The 24,980-nt window shown below is 47.8% G+C and overlaps 1 protein-coding gene across 1 annotated transcript in view; it reads right to left on the bottom strand.

Moving 5' to 3' along the window:
- LOC136956370 (catenin alpha-2-like) overlaps positions 1-24,980 on the bottom strand; it is a 64,969-nt gene that overhangs the window by 3,751 nt on the left and 36,238 nt on the right. Inside the window, exons 3-6 of the mRNA XM_067250274.1 lie at positions 10,025-10,220; positions 5,399-5,565; positions 4,460-4,579; positions 1,355-1,621 (exon numbers count right to left, since the gene is read on the bottom strand). Of these exons, the coding sequence (XP_067106375.1) occupies positions 1,355-1,621; positions 4,460-4,579; positions 5,399-5,565; positions 10,025-10,220 (750 nt within the window). The remainder of the gene's footprint in view (positions 1-1,354; positions 1,622-4,459; positions 4,580-5,398; positions 5,566-10,024; positions 10,221-24,980) is intronic.

Raw genomic sequence — 24,980 nt, 5'->3', positions numbered from 1 at the left:
ACAGACAGGCCATCAGAAAAGGGCAAGATGTCTTGAACTGTTTCCTGCCTAGAGTAATCAAATAATCCAGCTCCTAGGCTCTGAAGGAAATGAAACTGTTTTACATACAGACAGACTGCAATTGCAATTCCTCTAGATAGATGATACTGTATAGTCTGTAATGACACAGAGTTGGAGTTCTGGGTATGGAAGAGTTGGCCTCAGCCAGCCAGCTGAATATTCATGACTGAGGAAGAGGGGAAAGTCTGTGAGCTTCTTACTCCCCAACTCCCCAGGAGAATACAACCATCTCACTGAGACAAGTGGACACATGGAGATGCAATGTATGTGTCCTGCCACACGGGGTCCCTGTTGTGCCACGTTTGAGAGCCCACCATGAAAATGAACGGAAGTCTGTTGCCATTTTCATTTACAGCCAGTGATGCTGTGAATTCACCTGGCTTTTGTGTTGGCATCCACTAGGGGGCAGTGTGGGGTCACATTTGTCAGCACTGGCAATACAAATTGTGTCTCTAAGACCAAAGCTTTGCTGCTTATGATGACACCAGCAAGAGCAGGACACCCCTCCTCGTGGTGGACACCCCCCCTTCGTGGTGGACACCCCCCCTCGTGGTGGACACCCCCCCTCGTGGTGGACACCCCCCCTCGTGGTGGACACCCCCCCTTCGTGGTGGACACCCCCCCTTCGTGGTGGACACCCCCCCTTGTGGTGGACACCCCCCCTCGTGGTGGACACACCCCCTCGTGGTGGACACACCCCCCCTCGTGGTGGACACACCCCCCCTCGTGGTGGACACCCCCCCTCGTGGTGGACACCCCCCTCGTGGTGGACACACCCCCTCGTGGTGGTCTACAGACAGGACACCAGCCATACACAGCATCTAACTGTATGTTCATAGAGCTCCATCAATGAAACAGCATTTTCAACGTCAAATTTCCAACAACCTCACAACAATACTAAACTTGTGAGAGAAAAAAATGGATGACCTTACTGCTGCAAACGATTAGCAGCAACAACACAGCACCTTGGAAAATATAATGTGGATGTCTCATATCTCGTTTCTCCCATTTGTGCATAAATGTGTTTGTGTGTGTCCAGAGGGGGGGGGGGGGGGGGGGGAGATTATCTTTGGGATCGTTGGGATATCTTTTTTTCATATTTTCAGTCAAGTGAAGAGGAACATGATTGTGGCGCTGCCATGGAAACGAAAGGCTGAGGAATGCCAGTAAGGATCCTCGACCTCACAGCTCCAAGGAGATCTCCTCCCATCTAAACCTGGCCAGGCCGAGTGCCCCGAGCACGCCGCCTGACACGTGGCCAGCAGACAGAAGGGGGCGGGGTCAGAGCACTCACGTCAAACTCGTTGAGGGCGGCGGCGAGCTCTCCGATGCCGGCGTGCCCGTGCTTCTCGTCGGTGGGCGAGGCGGCCTGGGCAGCGCTGGAGATGGCGCCGATGGCCTCCTGCACCTGCTTGAAGACGTAGTCGCGGTTGGCGCGCGTCGCCGCCACGTCGGGGTGGCGCAGGAAGGCCTGGGAGGCCGTGTAGAGCATGGTGGCGTTCTTCTTCAGGGCGCCACGAGCTGCCGCCATCTCGTCACGGCACTGGGGGTCTTTCAGCTCCTGGGGTAGAGCCAGGAGACAGGAGGTGTCAAATGTAACTAGATTGATATTGAACAGCTGATTTGACATATTCCTTCATTTGTCTGTCATATTATAGTATAGTCCTATTATAGTACAGTCGTATTATAGTACACTCATTATACTGAAGTGTAGCAATGCCAGAGGAATAATATGATGTCTTGTCTTTGGGACATTTAGGTTTCCTAAACTCCACTGAGAGGGAAACACTTCACATTTTCTTTTTTTAAACTCTGAACATGTATTATTCACTGGTTGGCGCTTTAATGTTCGGGAGTGACTGCCAAGTAAGGAACCTCAGAAGCATTCCCTGGAAGCACGGAGTTAAGAACATGAAAATGCAAGTTCCCCCGAATTTTGGGAGACAGAAACACTCAAAGAGAAAGTGAACTCACGTCCTTCATAAAGGGTTTCATGGGTCAACTAGGGGACACAAAGATACAGTGGTAAAACATTTCTGTGTCAAATATAGTTGGAAATAACTGGGGGAAATAGAACCTATATGAGACATGACACCAACAAATTGAATGCCAAATCAAAATCTATTTGTGTGAATGTTGAAAAAATTCCAAACATGGCATTTCTGTCTCAGTGGCAGCTGGTGACAAAAAGAATTGGGGAGGACAGGAGAGAAGAAAAAAAATACAACCAAAAAAATACAAGCTTAAATCTTATGTCGAAATGTATATGCTCCCTGCTTTTGTGTTGCCGATGTCGATGTCGAACCTTAGTACTTTTAACACTTATAGTCTAACGTTCTCACCTATTCGTGTAGCCCAGAAACTAAAGGGGTTCTTCATTTTTAAATCCAAAACATTTCGGGAGGGTTAGTCATTCTGTAGGAGAAAAGTGCTTGCTCTCGCACACGCTAGCATTTAATACAGTAACTTAACACAAATACACATTTCTAAAACCAAGAAAACCATTAATATACTTCCTCACGTCTCCTGTACCACGAAAGACCTCATTTGAATTGAATAATATTACTAAAATGCTCAACAATCAGTGTAGCATCACAAACACTCAGGGCCTCATTTACTAACAATGGCGCAGTTTACGCTGCGAGTTTGGTAATAGCGCCCGCTATGCTTCCTCATATTGCGTAGTATTTATCAAACCTGACACTCATCAGGCAATCAGCGCATACTCCGCCCTCAAGCGTAATTTGCGCGCCTCTAAAAGAACGATGGGCTCGCATATTTCTACAGATCTTTCTATGAACCTTCCTACGGGAAAAAGAAAACGCAAGCTTAAATGTTGTGACGTGCATGAAGTAACAGCAAACCTGAACATATTACAGGGCAGAACATTTACATTTAAATGTTTTCACTTAGTAGACGCTTTTATCCAAAGCGACTTCCAAGAGAGAGCTTTACAAAAGTGCATAGGTCAATGCTCATAAACAACGAGATAGCCCCAAAAACATTGCGGGTAACCAAAACATGAAGCATATTATATTTACATTTAGTCATTTAGCAGACGCTCTTATCCAGAGCGATTTACAGTAAGTACAGGGACATTCCCCCGAGGCATGTAGGGTGAAGTGCCTTGCCCATGGACACAACATCAGTTCGCATGACCGGGAATCGAACTGGCAACCTTCGGATTACTAGCCCGATTCCCTCACCGCTCAGCCACCTGACTCCCTACATGAGTCAGGTGGCTGACTCCCCTATATGAACATGAAGAACATCCACACCCTCGGAAAAAAAATGGCCTATGTCTTCGCCTTGCTCGGATCACTGCTGCCATTGAATAAGGTACGTACACACAGGAAAATGTGCTCCTGGTTAAGAACTGCTTTTAAGAGGCGGAGAATTTCCCCCGCAGAATAGAGCCGCACTCTTACTGGCAGTCTTTGTAAATACCGCGGAATATATAATTAGGCGCACTTTACGCGTATCCTCCCACCTTTTTGGATGGAACTCCCACTTTTCACACGACCCTTCCACTTTTCCCATGACCCTCCCACGAACGCATATTGAAAGCGCAACTTGCCTTTTCTCGCTCATGTGGCAGGCAATCTGCGATTTTACCCAAGTGCACCGTTTGTAAATAGCCCGCATCGTTAAGCCAGTCTTTGCGAACAATTAACGCCTGGAAACAAGCGCAAACGGCTTGATAAATTAGGTCCTCAGTCTTAATTTAACAACAAACGTCACGAATGTTCTCAACACAGAGAACACCCAGATACGCTGAAGAGCCTTTCGCCCCCAATAATGCTCTCTGGATTGGCTGAACAGCATGTCAGTTCATACTGCAGAAGCTTTGATTGGTGGGAGGACGTTTTGTATTGAAGTCAATGCTGCCAGAGGAGGACGGAGGCTCGCTGTCCTCCGGAGGTACCATAGTTCTATCACAGACAGTGCTGTTGAGTTAGGCCCTACCGTAGACATTCTGTTCAATATTGTGAATTTAAAAAAAGTGTGACATATATTAAGTATAGTTGTACCTCAAATGTGTAACTTTTTAAAAGTTTCACAAAAAAAAAAAAAAAAGAAGAGATTTCACTGAGGAGGATGATCCTCCACTTCCTCCCCTGACATGATAGTACTATGTGTCTGCACAGACTACAAAGATTGGGAACACAATGCTGTGCTTCTATAAGCTACTGTAGGGAGTATTAGTCACTTCTGAAAGGGAGAGAGAGTGACAGAGACATAACGAAACAGACAGACAGGCACAGAGAAACAGACAGGCACAGACAGATTGGGAAAGAGTGGTAAATCAATAACGAGACAGAGAGAGATGAAGAGACAGAGAGAGAGAGAGATCCGGAAAGACACATTGAGATATCTTGCAGCATGTCTTGTAGTGTACCTGCTGTCTGCGGGCTGCCACATAGTTGAGCTTCACCATCTCCTTGCCAAACTCCTTGAAGCGGTTGGCCAGGTCCTGCTCATTGGTGGCATTCTTCACTCCCTCAAGGGCCTCCTCAACCTGACACATACACACACACGTGCACACACACACACACGCATACGCACCACTTTTTATTAAAAGCTCTTAATTATTATTTCATTGACATACAGTACCTTCCATTGGACCTTTGGGTAGTAGTACATTTACTACCACAAAAAATGGCAAACAATAAACCTAAATGACAAGCTCTGAAATTATAACAGCACTTTTGCTGGAACAAAAAAAATATTTATTTCACTTCTTTGTAATTGCTACCAGATTGTAGGAAAATTGGACGTTAACCCAAGAGACTTTAAATCGGCCTGCATTCCAGTGCACGTCTACTCTTAATTTAAACTACTTTTTTGTCTGGGTAATGAAACTGCAGAGAGTAATGGAAGTGAGTGAGGACGAAGGGAGAGATAACTTTTAAATGGCCTTTGATGGCTCGGGCTTAGACTCTGGCTAGAGCTAAGCTGCTCCCTGGACAGCCCCAAATAGGCTTGGGAGGGACCGTGGTGTGTGTGTGTGCATGCGTATATCCATAAAGTATGCAAGTGTGTTTGTGATGAACACAGTGGGTGTGGGAGTCCTGCCACAGTACTCTATGGTACAAACAGACTGTCTATTGTGCAGGGTCTCTCTCTCTCTCTCTCTCTCTCTCTCTCTGTGGGTTAGTTCTGAAATGCAGGTGAGCTCAGTGAGGAGCAGGTCTTTTCCTAACATCAAAAGCACTTTAAAAAGAGTGTCCAATCTTTGTGTTCCAAAAGTGAGTATCACTCCAGATCAAGTTCGTACATGGGCATTGTTACAGTATTGCATCAATTGCTTTGTGTGTGTGTGTGATACGGTACGTACGATCTTGAGGTGGGCCAGCAGCCTCATGACGTCGGCCATGTCGGCCAGGATGAGCAAGCGGGTGACGGCGGAGAGCAGGGCGCGGGCCGCCCTCACCATGGTGCCACGCTTCACAGACGAGCACGGGTCGTCCGCGAACTCGGAGGACGCCACGCGCATCGTCTCCCCTGGGGAAGGGGGGACGGGGAGAGGGGAGGGAGGGTTAGAGCGTGCCTGTGCTGGTTTGTTTTCATGTAAAGAGTGCAACTAACAAAGTTAAGAACCATACGGCCCACAGGGGCATTGTGTGTGTGTGTGTGTGTACTGTAGATGAGTACATGAGTACATGAGTATTTCATGTGTGCGCTATAACTGTCTCATTCACTGCTGAACTGTGTCCATGTGTGCTGCACTGCCCTGCATGGCTTCCGGCTCCAATCTTTGATCTCAAATGAAGCAGGGGGCAGCATTTCATCCTTGTTCCATATGTGTATGTGCTTGTGTGTGCTTGTGTGGGTGTGTGTGTGACTCTGGGAAGGGGTGATTGCAGCCTCCTCTGCCAGTAGTGCCACAGGGGGGCCGAGGGTGTGTGTGTGTGGGGCCCGTAGCCCTGGCAACCACCCAGAATTAGGCCTGAGTGGGAACAAAGCAGGGAAGGGGAGACTCGCGGTAACAAGATCTTTCAAATACTTTCAGCGAATGATTGCTCTTGTCTGCTGTATATAAAACCAACCATAACCCCAACTAGCTGACAACCCAGGCAGATGCTGAAAATAGTTTTTAAGCACATGATCCCAGGCAGGTAATCTTTGAATACCATTTGACATTGGTGTTCAGGTGTACAGTATTGAAGGTACATCAGTAGTTTTGTCAGACACTGAGGATAGCCTGCATGTCCACCCTAGGGAGAACGGGCTCCCTTGATAAAGAGCACTGAGGATTCCATGATGAAACGCAACACACACATGCATCCACAAGCTCTCCTGTTTCATACATACGCGCACACAAGTGAGAGTGACAGGGAACGAGGAATATAAAAAGATGTAAAGACAATGACAGTTTGGGTTGGACTTGATTACTGAAGCCACTCTGCCCCCCCCCCCCCCCCCCCTCGCCCTCCGTTCCCCAGCAGCCTCAAATCAGCATCCATAATTTAATCAGGCGGAGATAACGGGCCAAAGACGCGTCGAGCCGGGACGCTGATTGAGAGGAGATGATAGGCTAGAGAACCCGGCACTACTGATCCAATGACCTTTAGCTAAGAGGAGGCTTGATCGGCAAGCACGCCTTCGTCTGTCCTTCTCCTCTGAACGACGCCCCGGTTCAATATGATCGCTTGGCGTCTGTCTGTGTGTCTCCTGCACCAAAGCTATTATCAAGGCCTAATTGTGAGGATGTCAGGGTGATTTTCAGGGGAGTGATTTGAGAAGGAGGGCGGCTGTTAAGATTCAAGGCGTGATAAAACAGGGCGTGAGGGGCATCCTTTAGAAAGTGTGTGTGAGCTCCAAAGGTTGCACGGTGAGACACGCTCTCACCACATAGGACTCTGAAGAACACACAGCTTTTCTGCTCTGGTGCCCCGGTAAAGACTAACCGAAATAGACATGAACACATCAGCAAATTCATACCAACAAGCACACATGCACACACACACACACAGCGACATGAACACACCAACACTCCTTTGCTAACACACACACACTAGCATGCACACAAACACACCATGCTTCCTGACGCATTAGCCTCCATTAGAAGCTGGCTTCTTCTCCATTCCTGTACACAGAGCTGGGCTCCATATTCACCTGTTATCCACTTACAGTCAACCTATCATAATGGAGACAGTGGGGGAGAGAGAGGTGAGAGTGTGTTGTGTCAGCCAGCGTCTGTACCTCTCCACCTCTATCTCCCTCTACCTCTATATATCCCTCTCAACCTCTCTCTTGTTCATGTCTCTCTCTCTTTCAATCTCTCTCTATTTCTCAGCTCAGTGCTAAAGCGCTTTTGCACCATCATAATAATGGGCCTGAATAGGATGTGTGGTTGTGGAGATTTTCGTTCCCTGCTCTATCCTGGCGTTGGGGGGTTTGGTGTCCTTCGGTTCAAGGTCAGCTGGCAGTGAGCAGAGGGTGCTGCAGTGGAGGGGGTGGGGCTGCTGGTTGTTGATTGATCTCTCCTCTCATGAGGAGAGAGTGGGGACATTAACAGTGAAAGGTCGAACAAACAGGCGTGCACTGACATAAATGAAATCACGGGCAAATCCAAACAAAGATAAAATGCTAAGAAACGGCAACAACAACAACAAAGAGCAACCAAGCTACAGTACAACGGCACTTAGGAATGCTTGGCTGGACCTGATGTTAGTTTCCTCCAGGATCACAATGACTCGTATTGAGAAACTTGTTGCTCTTGTTGGTTAGTTGTAACGGTTTCAAATTCTTGTATTCGCTGTGAAATATTTTACTGTTGATTGTTTTTTCTACAGGTACACTCTTGCACTCTCGTGGGGAGTTTTATGTTGTTCAATTGTAACTTGTTTAACTACATGCTCTTATGGTTCTTCCCCTTTGGCACTCATTTGGTTTTCCACAATGTATGCTTCATGTTTTGGCTGCTCGCAATGTTCGGGGCTATCTCGTTGTTATGATCAGTGACCTATGCTCTTTTTGTAAAGCTCTCTCTTGGAAGTCGCTTTGGATAAAAGCGTCTGCTAAATGCATAAATATAAATGTAAGATTGGTGTTGTGACCCAATTGCAGAAGGTCCAAATTTTCCGGCCTACCCCCTCAGGGGGTGCGACAGTTACTTGACATGGAGATGAGCCCCCGAGGCCAGCCGAAGCTGCAACATTGCGTGACATGGGGTAAACATCCCAGGATCGTGAGCTTGCCACAACCACTGGCCCTTGGAGACTTAGGCCTTCTGGGTAATGGGTATCAATCAGGAGACCGAAGTGCTCTCCTCCACTCTTCCGGGACTGACCTGGTTCACTCTCTGCTTCCAATCCACTCTAGAGAGGCTTGGTTTTCCATTACTCTGGCCTGCCCAGTGCTTAGCCACCATTAAATGAGATTGAGGCTTGGGAGATGTATAAAGGAGGAGGAGGATGAGGAGGAAGTGAATTATGTGTCAAAAGTGGACTCAGAAACCCTGTTTCTGTTGACTCAGAAACAGGTGTTAGCCGTTTGGGTTGTTGAGGGACATTCTGAAATACTGGTCACACACTAGTCGGTAACATGAACCTTCCTGGTCCCAGCCTAGGCACAACAGAGCAGTCTCTGCAGGGTAACTGAACCCAAGGCTGTACAGAGGCAGGCGGCTGCAGCTGAGTCCAGCGGATTTGTGTTCGGGTTATACCGTCTGCTGGAGAAGGTGAACGACCCAGACATTCATCTGTGTGGACCTAATTACCTCATCACTGAGTCCTGATTGCTGCTCTGCTATTTGCTGAGCCGTGCTCACGGAGGTTATTTTTTGAATTGAGTTCACCCCTTGGCTTCAATCACAATTCTGTCTAATTCCTGTTGATTGCCTCGACGGTCAGGTGGAGGTCAGGTGAGTAATGGAGTAGTTCTGAGCAGTGCAGATTCACAGGCCTCCATCCTTAGCCATGGACTACCTGGTGTGCCGAACAAGACGTCTATTAAGCCTGCCTGGGGGTGCGGTATTGAGTTGTAGAAGCTATCACCTGAGGGTCACCCATCTGAACGATTCCCGGAGTGCTACAACATTACTATCACTTAAGAGACTAAGACAATCCATCAACGGGAACGTGAGGAAACACGTAGGAAAAGGGAAACTTGTGTCCAGTGTTCCTTGATGGTAAAACCACAACCACACTCCACTATAATATCTGCAGCCCATTTGCTTTCCCGTTGGGATAAGTTCATTATAATACAAATAGAAGCAAATTTGGAACATTTAGTAAGGAAGCTGCCTCCGCAGACATCAAACAACTCATTAAAATAGAACAGGCTCCCAAACATGCTCCAAGATAGACACAAAACAAATATGCCTGTTGTTTCTAAGAAACATTACATTACATTTACATTTAGTCATTTAGCAGACGCTCTTATCCAGAGCGACTTACAGTAAGTACAGGGACATTCCCCCCGAGGCAAGTAGGGTGAAGTGCCTTGCCCAAGGACACAATGTCATTTTTGCACGGCCGGGGAATCGAACCAGCAACCTTCTGATTGATAGCCCGACTCCCTCACCACTCAGCCATCTGACCCCCCTTAAACATTCACTAACCTCTTCTAGACTGAGAAAAAAAGATTCTCATATAAGACGTTTTGAATGAAGTGAAGCAGATGGAGAGAGATTGAGTAATAGGGAGTTATGAAAAAGGAGGGAGGGGAAGAAAAGAGGAATAGAGATAAAAAAAAGGAAAGCTTTCTGCCAATGTTGGCGCCTGCCGTGACACACCTGGCATTACCAGTACAGCAGGAGCTGCATGTGTGGACGAGTGGGTGTGTATTGTACGGTCTCTGTGTGCAGCACAGTACATGTGTGTGTGTGTACTATGTGTGTGTGTGTGTGTGTATCAGTGTCCAATAAGTACGTGTCTCTATATGTCCCGTCCACATCTCAACAGATAGGCAGTAGGCCCCTCTCGCAAACGAAACCTGGACCCCGGCGGCTCCTCACCTTGCTTGCGGACGTCCTCCACGGCGGCGATGAGCTCCTCCTTCAGGTCGTGGCTGTCCTTGGCGATCTGCTCGCCCTTCTCCAGGAAGTTTTGAGTGGCCTGCTCCACAGACACGGCCAGGACGTGTGCCTTCTTGGAGCGCCCCTTCTTCTTACTGGACGGACCCTTGTTGCTGGTGTTCACCAGGGTGGTCACCTGGAGGGTGCGAGAGAGAGAGATAGGAATAGGGAGGGGAATGGGTGAGAGAGAGGGAAAGAGAAGGTTAGGTGATTGATAGGATGTGGACAGAATAGGAAGAGACATGCACATTTGCATATAGGCCATGCAATGGCCCCCACAAATATCAGATTGTATCTATAATCATGTTTCACAATACCAGCCTTCCTAAATGTCACTGGTGTAACTGGAGCATGCACAAATGTTTTCTGCCTCAAACAGGCACTGCCTCAGGGAAGCGAGGAACCTTTATTAACTATAACTGTATTATACACCAATAGACCAGTCCTGACCATGACAGAGATGGAAGAAAAAAAACATGGTGATTTTCATAAATTCCTTATTTACTGTGTATCCCAGGCAACTGAAATATAGTGGCTGAAAGTCACTTCATCATGCGCAATGCTAAATCAAATGTAGAGAGCCTTCCAGAACAGGAAGCACACACCAAAGTGTGGCAGGCCTACAGAACTTCATTTAAGAACTTCTAAAACTCAAAGCACCACCAGTCTCAAGGAGAGAAGTTTACCAAGAAAGTAATTAACTGAATCTGGGTGGAGGGGAGCGCTACATTTAAATTAGTGAGCAGCACAGAGCCTGAACCGGGTGGAGCCTCGGAAGAGTTGATGAGACTAATTGGTGCTTCCCCGCCAAATGAATCATTAGGCTTCATTAAAGAAGTAACTGGTAATTCCATTGTCTGTTGATAAATGAAGGCAAAGCCCAGCAGAGATGACACATGGTTGTGTGTGTGTCTGTGTGGGTGTGTGTGTTTGTGGGAGCCTGTGGGGCGACAGAGGAGGAAACTCATTGCTCTGTCAGCATTAAGGAGACGTCTGAATCCGTCAAGGCGGTGACACACACTTGACTTCCCCTACTGTCGAAGACGCATGATAATATTATTAGTGTGTGATAGAGTTTGTGTGCACATGTGGGTGCTTGTTCTCATTATCAAGCCTCATTAATAGACCACAGGTTACGTCTACACATGGGGGACCGTGTGTTTTAATGACTAGCCTTCGACACTTTGAAACGCTGCTTGCCTGTGAGTGCCTTGAAGTGTTACACCTCTGGCGTACAAATAGATGTGCAGGAGTAGAAAGTTCATTTTGAAATAGGAAAGCCATTATTATTTTATGGCAGCCTAATTAAAGAGTGGGATTTTTTTTTCCTAGGCTGATGTGCCCAGACTGGGGAGCCATCTCAGAGTGGACTGCTCTGTACAGAAGAGTGAAGGCAGATTGAAATTGATGGATGAGCACACAGACACACACATGCATGCATGCGCCTCTGCACAAGCACTTTCATCTGCCTGTCTGCCTGTCTGCCTGTCTGCCTGTCTGCCTGTCTGCCTGTCTGTCTGCCTGTCTGCCTGCCTGTCTGCCTGCCTGCCTGTCTGCCTGTCTGTCTGTCTGCCTGTCTGTCTGTCTGCCTGTCTGTCTGTCTGCCTGTCTGCCTGTCTGCCTGTCTGTCTGCCTGTCTGCCTGTCTGTCTGTCTGTCTGTCTGTCTGTCTGTCTGCCTGTCTGCCTGTCTGTCTGTCTGCCTGTCTGCCTGTCTGCCTGCCTGTCTGTCTGCCTGTCTGTCTGCCTGCTTGCCAACCTACACAGCAGTGCCTCACTGTGTGTTTCTGTTGTAGTTTGTAGTTCTTCATTTCTTATGGATTGCTTGCTTAGACTCAGCATGTGCCTGAAAGACCAGTAGAAACACTAGAGAAAGCATGATGCAATGTATTTTAAAGAGGAACATAAATAACTTGCAGAAAGAGTCCTCCATCTTACTCTGGCTTTCCTGTGAGCAGTTTCAAGTGGTGATTCCACCGTCGTAAATCCGGGATGGTTTTATTGTGCGTGGGCAGGAAACCTTACTGGAAGTCAATATCAGCAGGCAATCGGCTAATTCTCTGAAGCCAATGGACATGTTGAAGATTAGTGTCTGCCTACCTGCTGTGGCTTCTCTCCCTCACATTGTCCTCAGAAGCAAAAGCTACATGAAAAGGGTTTTTATTCAACCAAAGGTACTGGCTGGCTGGTTTGTGTCGGTAAACTGGGAGACACTCCTCCACCACTCATATGCTAAAGTCTGGAGCTGCTGCATGGTCTTTGCTTGCTTGACCCACAATGGGTAGTCATAGGTTGATAAGGTTCAAGCTATGGTGTGATTGGTTGTTCTTACAGATACTAGTTGGCTATGAGAGGCAGTGTGAAGCATTGTTCTCTAGATTCTTCATCTGAGGAGGTTCTTCTCCTCAGCTCCTATTACTCCTTCTCATTACTCACCTCTTACTCGCTCTCTCCAATTTACAATAACCATGATGGAGTAAGTAAAATACATATTTCAAACCTTCATTTTGTAACGTGTTTGCCTTGTAATTTATTAAATTCATTTTCAATGTTATTAAATATCCATTTCATTTAACTTTACTTTCATCATTATTGCTCTGATTTAACCCAGAGTCAAATAACTGCAATTCCATCATATTCTAATATACTGTCCAGTCTATCCCTGTTGCTTTAGATCTAGGGACATAGTTTTGGTTGTTTGGTCAACATAAAACCCCTACACTTCAGTACCTCCTCCTGAGATCAGCCTTCGACCAAATCCCTCTATTGAGATTAATTTGCATTAGAAGCTTCACCTGTGCTCATTGACTCTATATATTACTTTGAACATTTCTCGGTTCCAGCGTTTATCAGGGTTACATTTTTATTCTGACCCATGCCTGTTTTCTTGACCCTTATTTTTGGCTGTCGATTTCTGGATACTGTTATTTATTTTGATATCTGACTGCCTGCCGTGTTTGTACCTGTTTACTCAGTGGAGTTCTTTAATCATGGCTTTTCTGTGCCCTGGACTGCGACTGAGTCTCTCCTGCTCTGTACATGACAGATTTGTTTGATCCATGTTCATTTGATCCACTTATGCATGGCTGATTACGTATTCACTAGTAGGAGCGTGCGATCTAGAATGCAACAGAACCGACTTTACACTGTACTATGCATGGCGTTCTCCGCGGGGAGTAGTGGTCGGAACTTGTCGGACGTTCTTCACTGCCGCGATGAGCTGAGGAGACTGGATGTATTTTATAGGGCTGTAAAACCCTCTCTGCGCCAACGGGGACCATGGCAAATGTATCTGTCCTCATCCACAATTAAACACAGCCTGTTTCGAGAACATGCTTCTGATTGTGTCAAAGAGTTGCCACACCGTCGCTCACACGCACAACATTTCAAATATGCAGCCCCCTCACTCTTGCACACACACACACCTCCGACATCCAGGCCTGCTTCAAACGTACGTGTGAAAAGTCCTACTGCTGTGGTACACTGAGACAACTAGGTGGAAGAAAAAGAAGCTGAAGAAGAAAAGGGCGTTGGTTCAAGATGGAGGACGAAAGGGGCGAGGCCGGGGAGAACTCTACCATGAGGATGGGGCCCGGCAGCATGAGGAGTTAGTGCTGGGGTGAGTTAGTGCTGGGGTGAGTTAGTGCTGGCTTAGTTAGTGCTGGGTGAGTTAGTGCTGGGTGAGTTAGTGCTGGGTGAGTTAGTGCTGGGTGAGTTAGTGCCGGGGTGAGTTAGTGCTGGGTGAGTTAGTGCTGGGGTGAGTTAGTGCTGGGTGAGTTAGTGCTGGGTGAGTTAGTGCTGGGTGAGTTAGTGCCGGGGTGAGTTAGTGCTGGGTGAGTTAGTGCTGGGTGAGTTAGTGCTGGGTGAGTTAGTGCCGGGGTGAGTTAGTGCTGGGTGAGTTAGTGCTGGGTGAGTTAGTGCTGGGTGAGTTAGTGCTGGGTGAGTTAGTGCCGGGGTGAGTTAGTGCTGGGTGAGTTAGTGCTGGGTGAGTTAGTGCTGGGTGAGTTAGTGCCGGGGTGAGTTAGTGCTGGGTGAGTTAGTGCTGGGTGAGTTAGTGCTGGGTGAGTTAGTGCCGGGGTGAGTTAGTGCTGGGTGAGTTAGTGCTGGGTGAGTTAGTGCTGGGTGAGTTAGTGCCGGGGTGAGTTAGTGCTGGGTGAGTTAGTGCCGGGGTGAGTTAGTGCTGGGTGAGTTAGTGCTGGGTGAGTTAGTGCTGGGTGAGTTAGTGCCGGGACATCGACCCCATTTGGAGCGGCGACATGACGAATTGCTAAAGTTTACACTGATGAGACAAGGCGTGCAAATCTGATTTTACACGACCCCGGGGAAGGGCACAAACAGAGTAGGGTGCGGGTGTGGGTGTGTGTGTGTGGGGGGAGTTGCATTTGTGTGGTGTGTGTGGTGTGTGTGTGTGCGCGCATGAATGTGCCTGTGTTTTCCTATGGCCGAAAGGACGTTTAATTTCATGGTCCTTTGACAAGGCAGGTTCTTCCTGCGCAGTCTTCCTTTTTACTCACTGTCAGTTTCTGAGATATTCCAACCACTGCATGCGCACTACAGCGAAGAGCAACAATATTGGCAAAATCATCCAAGACAAATAGTCGGTTTAGGACAGCACTTGATTCATAGACAGTAAAACAAATTGCTTGTGTTTTAACTGAAGTGTTGACCCTCAGTGTGGACTGGAGGAGTGTTTTGAAGGTTTCATGCTGGGTTACTGAAGTGCTTGCGAGCACAAGAGGCCTCTAGAATCACTTCCAAACAGACACTTGGATAAAGTATGGGCATTGTGAGAATGCAGGAATGGCCCTCCACCCCCCTCCCGACCCCCCTCCCACCCCCCCGCCTACACACACATAAACACACACACAACACCCCCACAACAGGATACATAACTGAAGTGCCAGTGCCCCTAAAAGCCGATCCAATTATGTGCCCATAAAGATGCCAAAGGCCGGCTCCATTGGAGGTTTTCAGCCAGATGCTGACAGCTTTGCACAAACGCCCCCCCCCCCCCCCCCCCCCCGCCCCCTGTAAGGAAAAAACTGGTTGGCTTGACAGTACAGCTGGCTGTGGCAAGATGAAAGTGAAGTTACGTATGTGAATGTGATATTTGGGAGGTGTGTGTTTGTGTGTAAGCATACAGTAGGTAGAGGAACTAGAGGCGGTCTTAGTTTTGGTAGATGTCAGCACCTGCTAGCCCACCTGGGGGCACGCGGACACATGACAGATGATGTTGTGAAACACACAGCTCTCTGCTGCCTGGCTGTGTTGGAAACAACGCCTCAGGCAAGCCACACTTTGATAGGAGAACCAAATAACAACACTGGAGGGGGAGGGGGGGGGAGAGAGAGAGAGAGAGAGAGCGAGGTGGAGAGAGAGAGATAGAGAAAGGGGAAAAAGAGAAGAAAAACTTACAACATCCTACGGCACAACGCCTGAGTCTCTTTGCAGGGAAAAAACAAAAAACACAAGGCAAAGAACAACTATAACCTTGACATGCCTGGACAAAGTGTTGTGTGTGTTTGGAGGAGGGCAAAAGTAGCTTGAAAACCCCCCCAAACAGCCACATAATAATGCTTGCCTTCCCACGTACAAAATGTAAGTGGGCAACAGGCCATCCTGTACTACCAGGACATAATGTGCCCAGGTCTGGGTTATGGGTATTGGCAACATCTGTGTTTGCACAAGAGGACAATAGGTCAGTGATTAGACTACATGTCTTTGTCCCTCTTCTCTCCAAACTGAGCAAATACACACACACAGAGAGAGGATACTGGTTTACAGCCAGCTGTTCTACAAAAGTCGACAGTTTGGTGGGAGAGATTCTTGGCCACACATACACAACCATGTAAAAGGATGTGTGTCCACACAAATCACCCAGACACGCACACACGCTGTCTCTCCCTAACCAGCAGTAGTGTGAGCATGGACCCCAGCCTGGTCAGGACATGGACCCCAGCCTGGTCAGGACATGGACTCCAGCCTGGTCAGGACATGGACCCCAGCCTGGTCAGGACATGGACCCCAGCCTGGTCAGGACATGGACCCCAGCCTGGTCAGGACATGGACCCCACCCTCGTCAGGACATGGACCCCAGCCTGGTCAGGACATGGACCCCACCCTCGTCAGGACATGGACCCCAGCCTGGTCAGGACATGTACCCCAGCCTGGTCAGGACATGGACCCCAGCCTGGTCAGGACATGGACCCCACCCTCGTCAGGACATGGACCCCAGCCTGGTCAGGACATGGACCCCACCCTCGTCAGGACATGGACCCCAGCCTGGTCAGGACATGTACCCCAGCCTGGTCAGGACATGGACCCCAGCCTGGTCAGGACATGGACCCCACCCTCGTCAGGACATGGACCCCAGCCTGGTCAGGACATGGACCCCAGCCTGGTCAGGACATGCGAAGCGTAACACAGAATGGAGGGAGAAAACCAAGGATCTGGGGCCCAAACCCAGACTACTCCTTCAGACTGCCAGATAGAGAACCATGATTGACAGAACACATTTCCACTGCTCCAGAGTCCAGTGGCAGCATGCCTTTCACCACTTCATCCAACGCTTGGCACTGTGCTGGGTGATGGAAGGCTTGCGTGCCTCTGTTCGGCCATGGATCCCCACGCCACCAAGTTCCAGAGCACAGTTTTAGTGCTGATGTTAACGCCAGAGGAGGGTTGGAAGTCTGCAGTCGCCGAGTCAGCAGAGTGTTGGCAACTTGTACGCACGCATGCGCCGCAGCACCCCCGCTCTGGAACTTGACATGGTCTGACTGCCACTTTGTGGCTGAGTTGCTGTGGTTACGAAACAGTTCCACTTTGCAAAAATACCACTTACAGTTGATCGTGGAATATACAGGAGGGAATACATTTCACAAACTGACTGGTTGCAATGGTGACATCCTATTACAGTACCACGCTCAAATTCAGTGAGCTCTTTAGAACGACCCATTCATTCGCAAATGTTTCTACAGCATGGTTAGGTGCTTATACACCAGTGGCAATGGGACTGAATGTAACACCTGAACTCAATGATTAAGAGGTGTCAATACTTTTGTCCATATAGTGTAATTTCATTTGTATTTCTTACTCGAAATCACGTTTTCTTTTTGGAGGGGGGTCAGGGTTGAGTGCACTGCAGAGAACTCTATACAACACATGGGAAATACCTTGACCCTAGTATTTTAAATGCATATCCAATGTCAGCTTCTCATTTATCCAGTTTATGTGCGTACTCATGAGTCAAAGTGTCCATGGAGGACCCAACATCCTTCCATCAAGTTCGTTTTTTTATAAATATTTAAAAAAAGTTCTCAGACAGTGGCTTTTTCAAGGTTCAACTGGCCTTCCACTGGATTGCTAGGATAAGGCAACCCACTAGCTCTGGGGGAAGCTAACAGTACAACGCACCATCAAGTGCTGAGACACACTCACTCCAAATCAGACACTCACTCGCTTCACACGACCATGAAACACAAACACACCTGCAAGACACCGAGGGGGATATTTCAACGTGCCACCAATAAAACACATCTTCATATGGTTTCTTCATCCATGGCAGAACATCCTCCAGCTATGTATTAAGCCTGTGCGTTATTGTCTGTTGTTGGTGTGGGAGCCGGGAGGGGTCAGCCAGTGATCCATACAAGATGATGCTTCTGCAGTAGAGGAGTCAACCTTTAGCCCAGAGTTACTGCTGTGCATTGAGCTTCTTCTCTTTATTGCTGGTCGATCCCATTAAATGCAACGCAGCCTCTCCAGAGAGCCGGCTGCTGGACCCTGGACTGGCCGGTAAATCCACCAACCCCCACCACCCAACCCCCCAGCCCGACACCGTTGTTCAATTCTCAGCCTTTACGAGGAGAGTCTTCACAGACAGACGTGGTTGTGCATTTACGTGTGTGTTTACATGTGTGTGTGTTTACGTGTGTGTTTACGTGTGTGTTTACGTGTGTGTGTGTTTACGTGTGTGTTTACGTGTGTGTTTACGTGTGTGTGTGTTTACGTGTGTGTTTACGTGTGTGTTTACATGTGTGTGTGTTTACGTGTGTGTTTACGTGTGTGTTTACGTGTGTGTTTACATGTGTGTGTGTTTACGTGTGTGTTTACGTGTGTGTTTACGTGTGTGTTTACGTGTGTGTGTGTTTACGTGTGTGTTTACGTGTGTGTTTACATGTGTGTGTGTTTACGTGTGTGTTTACGTGTGTGTTTACGTGTGTGTGTGTTTACGTGTGTGTTTACGTGTGGAGACCCCGCCAGGACCGACTCCCCCGCCCTCCAGGAAGATCATCAAGGGAAATTAGATAAGTAAACCAAAAAATGATCCCCCACCATCTCCACATGGTTCCTGTCAGATACAGACGCCCTTTGAACCCTTCCACCGTGAGCAGCATGCCGCCCGACCGCTGCTGATGAATAAATCATGAGGCCATTTAAGCTCTTGTGTAAAGGGTATAATGGAGATAATGTTCAGGGGAGCGAGTGAGGTCACACACACACACCCACACACACACAACACACTTCTCTCCATCATCCTCGTTGAGAGTACGGATGCTTTGCTGAGTTTGTGTATCTGTGGAAATGATAGGGTCTGTTTGTACCCAGGTGGGCAGGGAGGAGGAGGCGGGGGCGGGAGGGAGGGAGGGGAGGGGATAGCAGTGATGGCTGAAAGGCTGCATCGCGGATGGCCGGCCTGTCCGTTCAAGGTGACATAGTGCGAGAGAAAGAAATAACCCTCCCTCCTCCGCCACTTGACCCCACACACATTCAAACCCAGAAACACTATCCTATGCACACACACACACACACACACCACACACCCCCACACACACAAACAGCCCCCACCCTTGCCAATTTGCAGAAGCATAAAGATACAAACCGGCCAACTTCCAACCTTCCTATTTAGCTGCAGGTGCAAGTCTCGTACGCTGGACTAGAGACAGTGAGAGCCTGACTGGTCCAAGAAACACCATCACACACACACACAGGGTGAGATGGAAACGTGATCAAGAAAAAGCAAGACAGTGCGTGTAGAGAGTGGACAGTACAGACTGTAAGTGTGTCTTTATTCATGCAGGTGGAGGGGACAGGAGATCTATAATGAGAGGTGGCCTTATGGAGCCTGACATGACTCAGCTCATCAGGGTGATGGCAGAGACAGCAGCAGCCACACCACGTCTACATGAGTGGCAGACATGCAGAGTTTCCAGAAAAGTGGACATGGCAACAACCTGCCCAACAAGTCTTGCATGCCTAAACTCAGGATTGTGCGATTTTCTTTTCCATCCATCACTCGTTTGTCCTCTTCTTCTTAATCTCCCTCTCTGTTTCTCCTTCTTTCTTTCTCCCTATGCTTACATACACTCTCCTAATCGTAGTTTTCTTCTTGCTTCTCTCTCTTTGCCATCGTCACTCTGGATACGGAGGTTGATTCGTTCTCTTCTTTGGCAGAGAAGACGTAAAACAAACACCGATCAAAGGGTGAGGTGTGGGAGGGAGGGAGGGAGGACAGGGAGGGGAGGGGGAAGCGTGTCAGGGGTAGAAGGGTTCATCGATGCTCTTCATTTGCCCAGAGCCATCTGAGCACTGGAGAGCTAGGGTTACCTGAGCGTGTGTGTTGTGTGTGCGAGGCAGAAGGTTGACCGTGCTGCGTCAATAACATCCCCCCCAAACCACTCCATGTAGTTCTAATGGGAATAATGCGCCGGAGCTAAGTCAGCCCACGCCTCTGTCAGGGGGACCCAAAGTGCACCACCGCCACTAAGAACTGCTGCCAAACATTTAGCAACCGTGGAGCGCAGTAAAGCGCCAACACCGCCATGCCAGCAATGGAGGGAGAAGGGATGGAGGACAGATAGGAGGAGGATAACATATAGAGTATTTATGTCCGGTGCAAATCCATACCCGTCCTGCGACTGCTCTGTGAAGCAAACAGGACCAAGGATGGCTCCTCTGGGAATGCATCATTCCTAGTGGGTATGCAGGCAGCTCAAGACGGAGCAAGTGCAATCAACTCTATAGCTTTTCTGAAGGACTGATTCCTACTTAAGAGAAACCCCAATAAGCAAGCATACATTGAATGAGTGGTTGTAGTGTTTTCCATGGAAAACAAGGCAGCTAATGAATTCAATCTTCAGCAAATTGCCCTGTTTAATCAAAGTGGTGAGTGAAGGAGTTTTGAGGGAGTCCACTGTGCTTCATTTCCTGTCTCGCTTTTAGAAATGTTTTCAGCTTCAAACATCATTATCTCAAGTCAAACTTAGCAGATGGTTGAGAAATGCAGCCCTCTTCTTTAAACGCCCTCTTCACCAGAAAAGCAAATACAATCTCTCAGTCTCATTTCTGTCCAAGCCTTGTTTCAGGTGTACCTTTCTGATGAATCCTACAAATACATCCGTTCCATTTCACTAAGCAAAGATTACTTGAGGGACTCACCAAATTTGCTCCTTGGTTATTTACAATTTGGAAAAAGAGGTTTCCAAAAAAGCATGCAGTAGTTGATTAATGATCTGGTGGCCGAGGATGCAGTCGAGATCAGTCAATTTACTTTGAGGTCTCTCCTAAAAGATGTATTGACAAGGAACTTTGAAAAGGGCCGTGGAGATCTCATCAGTTGTGGATGTATGATGCAACCTTGGATGACTGCTGTCTCCCCATTAACAATCACCAGACCTTAAAAGAAATAGTTGATTAAGCAGCTAACAAATATCCTTTCTCCAGTGAAGGTCCATCTCTGACAGTCCTCTGGGACATTGGAGACAACACTGTGGAACAACATCATCCATTCATGCCCAGACGGTTCTGTCCAAGCTGGTTTCAGGTGTGGGCACTAGTGAGCGTCAGAGCAGGAAGACAGAGGGATTCATGAGTCGGAGGAGTTTTGACGTGACCAAAGGATGTGAGTTTGCGATGCGGCGAGGCAGAAAGACAGCACACACACTTCAGCAGGCAGCCAATCAGGCGTGGAGTTTAGAGGGGGCAGCCCACGCTCTGGAACCTCGAGACAGACTCCTCAGAAACAACCTGGAAAGAGGCAAGACAAAGAGCTCTGGCATGAAAACTTGTGGAGACATACAGGTGACGTGTCTGAATGGTTAACAGAACAGTTATTCCATTATGCCTAAAAAAAGGTAAAGCAGATTTGACTCCCTGTTGGGTTATACTAGGCCCAACAGTATGTTTCAAATATTTAGTCAACAGGCATCCAATCAAGTGAGCGAGGAGATCTGATGATGGCCAAACACAATCTGATGCTAAGCCTCTTCTTTTACTCTCTCTTTCCCTCAAATCCCGTTCCACGCATCAGCTGGTAAACACGCAGCTTGAGCCCCAGCTGCTCAGGAACGGCTTCCAGAGCCGCCGGCACGCTTTCATCAGCACCTTCGCCTCCTTCAGCCGCTGGCCCCCTGTATTACGCAGGAAAAAGAACTTCTGTGTGGGGCCGTCTGTGTGCCCTCTGGGAACACTTGGTCCATTTAGAGACAACATTGGTGGTTTTATTGAGGGTCTTTGTACGAGGCGTGCCTATAGTTCGGTAGTAGTCTGGTTCTTTTGACAACAGTAAGACTGCCCAGAGGGTTGAACTAATGAGTAAGTAACCCTTAGGTTCTGTCAAACGACGTTTGATAACTGATCTGGAGGTTAATTAACAGGGAGTCAAAGGAGATTTAATGCACTCAATGCAGATCGAGTCTTGGTTAAGAAAAGAAAAAACTACGGATGTCCAGCTAATGCATTGAGAAGTTCTGAAAAGTTCATTGATTGAGTTTACGGTCTAGGGTGCTTGGACCCCTGGTGGTGCACTGACAGAACCAGTGAGATCTGACAGGAGATGAGAGAAATGGGGAAGGAGAGAAGGGGAGGATGCCCCATCCGCAGTAGGGGATTTTTACAGCTCCAGCAATTAGAGCGGCCCCTAGTGAAGATCTGATACTCCCCTGCTCTGTGATGAAATATGCAGAGAGAGTGGGAATGGGCAAGTCAACCCCGACCAGGCCGGGCTGTTTACGACTGGTTGTGTGGCAGAAGAAGGTTGACAGTTGAATGTATGAGACTGAAATGCAGTAGTTGATGATGACTAAAACAACATTATTTGGGGGGCCACAAATAACTATTTTGACTATATAAATGCCCCACAATAATTAATTACTATGAACAGGGTCCTTCAACCTTGCAACATTATCCAGCTGCCAAGAAGAAATGATTGATTATCGTCCGAATAAAAAAGGAACTCTCACATCATTAGCAGTGACGTGACTAGTCCATAGTGCGTTTCTCTCCCACACACACATGCATATGCACACACACTGCGCATATGCACAGGCACGTGCACACAAGTACAATCTGTTCTCTCGAGCCACTTAGTTTTATGGGTGCTGTAATGATTTGTGAAATTCAAGGTGCCCAGATGACACAAACAGATGAAGCATGATAAATCCTGTTCCAGAAGATAGGGCCCCGTGGAATAATAGCTCTTTGGCCCACTACACAAGGGATTAAACCGAGGACTAAGGAGTTCACAATACAAGGGGTAAACAACACACTACAAGCTTATTAAGCATTCGGGTAAACAAAAAACTACCAAGTTTATATAACATAAAGCAACAAGGGAATTACACACGAGTGAAGACTTAATGTCACGTGCGCTTTGTTTCTTAAATCACAAGTGGCAAATGATCGACAAGCCAATACTGATGACCCCAGCTGAGAGATGAGGAGGTCGATTGAAGTCGCCTATTATATCAGGTGAGGCGTGACAGGGACCACCAGGATGAAAGACTACAATAACTGTCACCTTGGCAACACCTCGAACGAGGTACAAACGATGGTACCAGTTGATCCATGTCCCACGTCATCTGGGCTAATGATTACTCTACATCAACGGGAAACGACGGAACACAACATCACAGACCCAGTCCCAGAAAAGAGCAGATCCATCAACGTTACTGGCCCCCTATTCAAATCAGACCCCCAACACAAACGATAAACCCTGACCATGTGGATTTGGTATAATGTGCATAATGGCAGCAGTACTGTAGTGTTGAACATTGAAAAATGTAAGAATAGAAAATCAAGAGAGGCATGAAGGAAGACACGCCGATGCATAATGAAGGAGTCCAAATGGGCAAAAAGAAAAAAAACACAGAGCGTTCTTTCCAGACTCGACCCTGAAGTGGCGTTTGTCACAGAGAGCCACCTGTCACATGTCATCTGTCTGACAGAAAGACGGCACAGCCCCGGGGGGGCAGCGGGCCACTCGGCTTTGTCATGTCTTTTCCATCTTTGTAGGCCAGGAGGGAGCTAGGGGGTCAAGTCACCAAGGAATAAAACACCCAAACATTGAGTTTGGGTGAATTTTTTAAGGCGAGCATTACGGTTTCAAATCTCTCTGCTCCTGCACAGCAACAATATTACAGGTGCTACTGTTTTTGAGTAAGGGTTTATAAATGAATACTGTAAAGTAATGTACACCAAGTATTCCACCAAGCCTTTCAAGTTAAGATACAGTATGGCATACTAGAGTGGAGTATGTTACCAGTTTACCAGAGTATAGTTTGCTGTAAGCGATATCCAAACGAGTGAAGCAATAGAAATACAGTTCAGGCTGAATTTGAGCATGTATAAAGTCAGCATGAGAGATGTGTTGCTTGTGTGACAGCCTGTCCTCTCTCCTCTCTGTGGCTGTCTTCAGTGGGCTAGGACCCCACCCCACCTGCTTGTGCTGGATGTCACTGTGGACTACAAAGTCCATCAGTCACCCTGGCCCCCTTTCAGAGCTCTTCTCTGGGCAGACGGATGACAGACCGCATGGAAGACCAGGACACCTGTTTCCAACTTGTACGTCTTTGTGAAGGTGCTTCTCAAAAAGGTCAACTCTAACACTAACACTGTCAACAGTTGGCCAACAGTAAATGTGAATCTCAAGCTTCTGTTTTGAGGGAGTTTTAAACCAGTTTATGCATTCAAGCTTAGGCAGAGCATGTGGGAGTTTGAGCTAATTACGTTATTTAAATGAAGTGAGGAGAGAAATGATGCGGAAGGAACGAGGTGAAGCTCGTTACTTTGAGACTAAACATGACGCAGCGGCTTGCAACATTCTCCGCACACTTCAGGGATCTGCAGACCAACTTTGATATTCACACACTTCAGCCTCATCAGAGAGAAGTTCACTCTCGTTACCATGTTCAGGCAAGAAAAGAGAGGAGCCGAGTTGGTGAGGGAGCCATAAACCAATCAGAGGATGTGTCGTGCTGATAAATTATGCATGGGGCAGGTTTGCTGGATTGGTGATAATTTTTTAGCACCAATGATGATGAGAGGGTGTGAGTTGACTAAACATAGTTGGTAGACATCGTACAACTGGCTGGTGAATCATATACGAGAGAGAGAGAGAGAGAGAGAGAGAGAGAGAGAGAGAGAGAGAGAGAGAGAGAGAGAGAGAGAGAGAGAGAGAGAGAGAGAGAGAGAGAGAGAGAGAGAGAGAGGGGTGCGCTGGCTCTCTCCACTTACCCCTTTGGGGATCCAAGGCAGTCCACCTGAGCTCACTCACCTCTGTCTCACTGCAGCAAAGGCTACAGAGAGAACGAAAGAAGCAGGGAGAAAGAGAGAGAGAGAGAGAGAGAGAGAGAGAGAGAGAGAGAGAGAGAGAGAGAGAGAGACGCTACAGCTGCATAATGCTAAAGGTCAATAGTAGGACCAACATCTGGTGTGGCCTGGCAAACGTTTTTACGGCCTGGACACTCCAGGAAGCTCTCCATCTCGGGACAAAAATATAGCAATTCATCACACACACCACACTCTGTGGCACACACACTCACTCACTCACTCACTCAGAAAGACACCCCAGACAGAGGAGTGGAGTGATGACCTTGAACTCTCCTCTGCTGTTCCCCTGGC

This window comes from Osmerus mordax, chromosome 14 (assembly GCF_038355195.1).
Source record: "Osmerus mordax isolate fOsmMor3 chromosome 14, fOsmMor3.pri, whole genome shotgun sequence".
Taxonomy (NCBI): domain Eukaryota; kingdom Metazoa; phylum Chordata; class Actinopteri; order Osmeriformes; family Osmeridae; genus Osmerus; species Osmerus mordax.
Note: the sequence above shows the minus strand (reverse complement) of the source record. Positions and strands in the feature narration are given on the sequence as shown.